This window comes from Lycium ferocissimum, chromosome 11 (assembly GCF_029784015.1).
Source record: "Lycium ferocissimum isolate CSIRO_LF1 chromosome 11, AGI_CSIRO_Lferr_CH_V1, whole genome shotgun sequence".
In the NCBI taxonomy this organism is placed as follows: Eukaryota; Viridiplantae; Streptophyta; class Magnoliopsida; order Solanales; family Solanaceae; genus Lycium; species Lycium ferocissimum.
The window spans coordinates 29,664,678-29,672,066 of NC_081352.1; the positions used below are offsets into that span (position 1 = coordinate 29,664,678).

Here is a 7,389-nt window from a genome sequence, read left to right on the forward strand (position 1 = left end):
TTTATTTTAGATGCTCTTGTACGATTTAGAACAGACTCTGGGGATGTTTTCTTATTTTCGCACATTTTCTTCCATATATTATTATGAGACTTACATATTTATTCTTTTTGCTTGCTTGATCGTTAGTGTGTTTATTAATGATATCTTAGTGTATTCCAAGAGTAGGGCAGAGCATGGGAGCCATCTTCGTACTGTTCTTGGGTTGTTGAAGAAGCATAGCCTGTTTGCTAAGTTTTCTAAGTGTGAGTTCTGGTTGGAGTCTGTAGCATTCTTGGGCCACGTTGTGTCTAAGGATGAGATTATGGTTGACCCATAGAAGATTGAGGCTGTGAGAGGTTGGGCGAGGCCCACTCACATCGAGATTCGTAGTTTTATGGGTTTGGGGCGCCTATTACGTCGCTTCGTGAAGGGTTTTGCTCGCTATTGCTTCATCTTTGATCGATTAACTCGGAAGAATGTTCCTTCCGGTGGTCGGATGATTGTGAGGGAGAGCTTTTGAGCTCAAGCTTTTTTGACTACGGCTACGTCTTAGCATTGTCCGTGGAGGGTAAGGACTTCGCGGTCTATTGTGATGCCTCCCATGTGGGTTTTGGTGCTGTGTTGATGCAGGAGGGTAGAGTGATCGCTTATGCTTCTCGTCAGTTGAAGATTCATAAGAAAAATTACCCTACCCATGATTTGAAGTTATTATCCGTGGTCTTCATTTTGAGGATTTGGAGGCATTATTTGTACGGTATCCATTGTGAGGTTTTCACCGATCACCATAGTCTTCAGTATGTGTTTACCCAGTGAGATCTTAATTCCTGGCAGTGCCGATGGATGGAGCTCCTAAAGGACTATGACATCTCTATTCTTTATCATCCCGGGTAGGTCAATGTGGTAGCTGATGCCTTGAGACGCAAGGCAGTGAGTATAGAGAGTTTAGTTCAATTGATTGTTTTCGAGCGTCCGTTGGCCATGGAGGTTCAGACTCTGGCCAATAGTTTCGTTCTCCTTGATATTTTAGCCCCAGGCAGGATTTTAGCTTGTGTAGAGGCGAGGTCATCTTTATTGGATTGGATCAGGACTCATCAGTTTGAGGATGCTCAGTTGAGTAAGATTCGAGATAGGGTTTTGAGGGGTAAGGCCAAGGAGGCCGTGATTGATTCTGAGGGTATTTTGAGAATCAAGGGACCCGTGTGCGTTCCTCGTGTTGGTGATTTGATTCAGTTGTTCTTGTCTGAGGCTCATAACTCTCGCTATTCCATTCATCTAGGGGCGACTAAGATGTACCGTGATTTGAGACAGCACTATTGGTGGCGTCAGATGAAGAGAGATATAGTTGATTTCATAGCTAAGTGTGGTAATTGTCAGTAAGTAAAGTGTGAGCACCAGCGACCCTGTGGTGTGCTTCAGAGGATGCCCATTCCCGAGTGGAAGTGGGAGAGGATTACCATGAATTTTATGGTGGGTCTTCCGAAGACCCTGGGAAAGTTTGACTCTATTTGGGTGATAGTTGATCGGTTGACTAAGTCCGCTCACTTTGTTCCAGTTCAGGTTTTCTATACCGCGGAGAAGTTAGCTAAGTTGTACATTCGGGATATTATGAGATTGCATGGGGTTTCTATTTCTGTTGTATTTGAACGGGGTACTATCTTCACTACCCGATTCTGGAGGGCTTTTCATAAGGAGTTGGGTACCCGATTGGATCTCAGTACAGCTTTTCATCCCTAGACTGATGGGCAGTTCAAGTGGACCATTTAGGTGCTCGAGGACATGTTGAGAGCGTGTGTTATTGATTTTGGTTGTCATTGGGATCGGCACATACCATTGGTGGATTTTGCGTACAATAAAAGTTAACATTCGAGTATTGGCATGACGCCTTTTAAGGCTTTATCTTGTAGAAGATGTAGGTCTTCGATTGGCTAGTTTGATGGGTTCGAGGATCAACCTTAGAAAACGGATCTGTTGAGAAAGTCCCTTGATAGAGTGAGAGTTATTCAGGCCAAGCTTTTAGTAGCTCAGAGTCGACAAAAGATGTATGCGGATTGAAAGGTTCGAGATTTAGAGTTTGTTGTTGGTGACCAGGTTCTATTGAAGGTTTCACCATAAAGGGTGTTATAAGGTTTGGTAAGAGGGACAAGTTGAGCCCCAGGTATATTGGTCCATTTGATATTGTTGCCCGTGTGGGTGATGTAGCTTATGAGTTGGCATTGCCACCAGGCGTAGTGGGAGTTTATTCGATTTTTATGTTTCAATGCTAAAGAAGTACCATTCCGACGGTACCTATATTGTTCGTTGGGATTCTATATTACTTGATAAGAATTTGACTTATGAGGAGGAGCCTATCGCGATCGTGGATAGGCAGGTTCGAAAGTTGAGGTCAAAAGAGATTGCTTACGAAGGTGTAATGGAAGCATCGTCCCGTTGAGGAGGCTACTTAGGAGACCGAGTCTCACATGCGTAGTCGATATCCCCAGTTGTTCACTGATTCAGGTATTTCTCGCTACTTTTCTCTTCTTCGCTCGAGGATAAGCAACGATTTAATTGGTATCTGATGTAACGATCCATTTGGTTGTTATAGTCTTTTTAGCCTTTTTACCTTGTTTTGGAGCTTGGCTAGCTCATTTTGACCTAAGGGGACACGTTGACACGCTTCCCAAGCTCTCTAGACTTGATTCGAGCGACTTTTTATGAAAAATAGGCTTTAAGCGAAAAAGAGTCGACTTAAAGTTGATTTTTGGATAAACGGACCTTTTGTGGAACTCCGTCGATTCTGAGAGATCCGGATGGTCGTTTATAACTTGTGTGTATATCTGGTTCGGTTCCCAATTCACTCAGATGCATTTTGAGACTTGATTTAGGAAATTAAAAATGAGGTATCGGGGGTTAACTCGGTCAACGAGACCTCCGTTGAAAATACTGAGGCCACGAGTGCATTCGTAGCGTATTTTTATGTGGGTCTATGTATATGATTTGTGAGCAGATGGCCTCGGGAGTGGATCAAAATTTCGATTGAGACTTAGAATATTTAGTTGGGTTTCGGGTACCAGGTGTCCGCATTGGCGGCACTAGTGCCGTCCCAATGGCACCGCTGTTGTAGCGTGGTGACCGCTGGGGCGGCCAACTATTATTTGGCCCAGACCGTCCCAACGGTCTGTGGGGGCGGTGTCGCTGTTGTGGCCCCGTTACCGCCATGGTGGTAACGTTATTTCATTAAGTGTGTATTAAATAAGCCCTTAGTCTATCATTTGTTCCCATTTCGAAAATTGAGCTCTTGGCGACTGTTTTAGACGATTGTTTGAGAAAACTCTTGGTGGTAAGTCTTGCTAAACCCTTTACTAATTTCTTGTTCCTAATCATCATAGATTCCTCTTTCCCTTAGTAATTCCTTAGTAATGGAAGATAAAAGTGGAGATAATGAATGTTCTATCTAGGCTTATTAATGGTGAAATTGAGTGGAATTATGCTAGATTATGATGTTTCTAGGGTTGTTAATCAATTATCTTCCATTATTAGAGTTGAATTCTTGAATCAAAGAGTTAGGGTTTATACCCAAAATTGTGGGGTTTACTTGAAATTCGAAATTAGGTGCATCCATGAGTTAAATTAGCAATTAGTTGTTGGGTTATGATCACCTAGTGCTTAATTTGATATTTTACTCCCGAATTTCTCGTTTTGACCTTGTGGGCCCCGTTTTCCCAAATTCTAGGGTTGGATTTGACCTAAATTGAATGATAGCAATATTAGTATCGTTCTTCATGATTTCTAATCTAGATTTCAAAAATGCCTAGGCTTCTTTAATATTGAGGCTCAGCGGAAAGGCAAAGTAAAAGAGTGAGTTGTCGGTGTTTATTGTTCGGCCATCCAGGTAGGTTATGGCTTACCCTTAGTGAGACTTCGTATAACGAAGCATACATTTAGATTATATTATTGGAGAAAGCATGTAAACCTTCAGGTATGAATTTGGGTTGGATATTGTCCTAGGTTGGACCCTGTTGCGTGATTGGGGCTAGCCACCCCGTTGTGTTGTGACTTGGTTCTTTTATTATGTTGGCTTGTTGCCACGTGCTATTAGTAGATATTGGAATCCGTTGTTCCATCTTGATTGTGATATAGTGTTATCTTACTGGTTGATGTTGATATGAGGATAGAGTTTTATATGACTTCTGTAGTCTTTCATGATATTGTTGGTGTATCCACCGTTGGTACTTGTGACACTGATATATTATTAGCGTAGCCATTGTTGGTACTTGTCATATTGAGCATGATTATTGATGTTGCTACTTGCGTTGCATGCACTCTCATTCTTCATGATATACTAATGAGACATTGTTGGTACTTGATGAAACACTGCGATAAGCTGGACTCGATTTTAAAATGAGAGTGACGTGAGAGTTTGAAATTCGATGTTAGTTCCGAAATCGTGAATTTAGTGAGTGCATGGACTCTGCGGGTCCCTCATAGTGGTGTCAGTGAGAACCCCCCGTAGGCAGAGATCTGGGGTCTCGTTTGTCTGTTGGGCAAAGATCCAGCACGAGTGTCACATAAACTTCGCGAGTCACCTTGGGTTGTGCTACCGAGATGTTGATATTTCCATCCGGAGTACATGTGTACATAACATTTGCATGGCATTGCATTTCATTCATACATTATTGTATTGCATTGCATCATGACTTGTATTGAGATGATTTGGTGTTGTACTTGTGATGTTGGATTCGGATTTGATATATTGAGGCTTGGCACATTTGAGATTAGATGCTCTACTTAGGCAATGACATGTACTTGGCTTTGATTATGCGTGAATTATTCTTGTTGGTTTATCTGCCTATCCTGCTTTATTGTCTGAATTATGTTAGCTATGCTTAGTCGGCCGATGATACCTACCAGTACTGTTGTTTTGTACTTACTTGCACTTGCTGCATTCCTTTATCAATGCAAAGTATCAAGTTGGGTCTGCTTCCATCTCTCGTGGCTGATTGTCGTCTTCAGCATTGTTGCTAGTTTCTAGGGTGAGCACGAGACGTTCACTGCCTTAAAGACTCTTCCCATTTTATGTCTTACTATTCCTATTCTGAGACATAGACAGATTTGTGTATTATTATTCCAGACTTATATTTATTTCTTTTAGATGCTCTTGTATGACTTAGATCAAACACTGGGGGTGTTTCCTTATTTCCGCACATTTCTTCCATATATTATTATGAGACTTACGTATTTATTATTTTCGCTTGCTTGATTTATTATTCATGTCTTTCGTTAATGTTGGGTGGAGGATTCGCTTATCTAGGTGGGAAAGGTAAGTGCCTGCACGACTTATGCCAAACTGGGTCATGACATTTGTCATGTTGGTTGTGTGCTTTCGTGCTTCCTTCCAAAGAAGGTGACTTCATTGGTCCAGGGACCTTTAAGATTGCGACTATAATGGCAGCCAAATGAAAGATTAGCCGTGCAGTGCCGGTTTTAGCAAGTATTATAGCAATCTTAATAATATTTCATGTTTGTCGCAATCTTATCAAAGTCCATTTTCCAATCCATTATGTTTATGGTTGGCTTTCTCATTATTTCAAGACTCATTTTGCGCTTGTAAATAGACCGTCTAATCCACTGATGGTGGCATATCCGGGAGAGGGTACCGCATGGTACTTCGACAAAAAGGATGCAAGGAAGCGTATGCATCAAGGAGATAATGTAGCTTAGACTTTAACTATGTTAAATAATTCTGAGCCTTATGGCAACATTGATAATAATAATGCACAAGAGCTGGAGCTAAATTATTTTATGAGCATCCGCTTTGTATCTCTCTTTAAGGGACGGAAACTCCGTCATTATTGAGCCATATAGTCCACACCGGTTCAGTCGTCAATTTAGGTTTTATCAAAAAATCCCAGGTGCTTTGGCCAATGATTATTGCAATGCCTCATTAGCTGAAGGACTACAATTTTGGCGGATTTGTGTGTTACCCAGGTCTACGTCCTGCGTGACTTTTCCTCCTATTACACCTAATGTGAAGAAACTCTTGGCCAATGATTACAGGACTTGGTGGTCGAAAGCACATGGAAATTTTCTTGATGACTACTTCCAATATTTGGTGGAAGCAGCTGGGCCAATCTCTAATGTGCTTTTAGAGGATACATATCACGGATGCACTATTGCAACCCCAAAGGCTAATAATTCTTCCCTTCCGGAGGTCATATTGACCGAGAAATACAAAGGCAAGAGCTCGCTCTCAGTTACTCATAAAAGCTCCAATGGAACGTTTGGATGATCAAGGCCACCAAGGTGGAAAAAGCTCATTTCCGCTGTGTAAGGTTGCTCAAGCTTCTAACAAGAGGTTGTCTCGAGGCGAGAGTGATAGCAGTTATGAAGATCGTTGTTGGAGGAAAGTGAGGTCACGTTCAGAAAAATTGGAAGATACCAATTTAGTAGTGGTTGAGATTCCTGACAACGTTGGTAGTCCTTCGAGGACCGTGATAGCTCTTATTAGAGAGGTATGATTTAAGGCCTTCAGTTTGCCACACATTCCATAATGACTTTTTACTAATTATTTGTCCCTTTTTTTACAGCCCAATAGTGTTGGAGCATTACAACGGGGAAAGTCAACGGAGAGTGGTGAGTCTATTTCTAGGCCTAACCTAATAAAATCCTCTTCTACAGCTAAGGCAGAACTGGGGAAAACTTCTATTTTTAGTGATAAAGTGAAAGAAAAGTTGAGTTCCAACTTGCATAAACGTACAACAACTGCAGTGTCCATATTTGACTGAAAGAAGGTTGTCCTAAACTACAGAATGATGTTTATTTCTAATCCTTGGGCAGTGATTCGAGATAAGCTTTCCGGAAGTGATGTAGACAGCGCTTCCTCTCTTGAAGAAGAAATCCAAGTGATTCTCAAGGATATGGATGGAAAGGATGTGGATGTTTCCCCTTTGATGAATTTATTGAAGTCATTTTTTGAGCTTGCAGCTTCGTATGACCAGGCATGGTCAAACTTATATGATAAGGACGTAGAAGCTACCAAAAAAGAACTATTTATAGCAGCTGGAGAGCATCTTTCAAATGCCATGTTTGAAGAACACGAGAAGGTCGAAAGAGCTTCGTCTATCCGTCAATATCTAGATGAGGTACGAGAAAAGTTAGAAAAGATACGCGCAAAGGAAAAGAAGTTAGAAGTCCTCCTAGAAGCCATCGAGAAGGAAGTAGAAGAAGCTAAATTGAGGGCCTTAACTGCTGGAAAGGAGTTCAACGTGTGCCATGATGTAGACTTGTCGAATGCCAACGACTCAATTGACTTAGAGCAGAAGAAGAAGCGCCTGGAAGCTATGCGCCAAGACTTAATCAAGTACAAATTATGTTTAGATTGGTCTATAGAATGTATTTCAATTGCTCTCTTTCTCTTTTTCTTGCATTTGA

General features: G+C 41.5%; 1 protein-coding gene across 1 annotated transcript; it reads left to right on the forward strand.

Moving 5' to 3' along the window:
* The first annotated feature begins 6,218 nt into the window (after window positions 1-6,218).
* LOC132035953 (uncharacterized) lies at window positions 6,219-7,052 on the forward strand. The gene is made up of 2 exons (XM_059426132.1): window positions 6,219-6,470; window positions 6,546-7,052. The coding sequence occupies exons 1-2, from the start codon at window positions 6,231-6,233 to the stop codon at window positions 6,741-6,743; spliced, it is 438 nt and encodes a 145-aa protein (XP_059282115.1). The 5' UTR covers window positions 6,219-6,230; the 3' UTR covers window positions 6,744-7,052.
* Window positions 7,053-7,389: the final 337 nt, after the last annotated feature.

Coding starts and splice junctions, on each gene's coding strand:
- LOC132035953 (XM_059426132.1), top strand. CDS start 6,231: ATGGAACGTTTGGATGATCAAGGCCACCAAGGTGGAAAAAGCTCATTT. Junction 6,471..6,545: donor TGATAGCTCTTATTAGAGAG/GTATGATTTAAG, acceptor CTTTTTTTACAG/CCCAATAGTGTTGGAGCATT.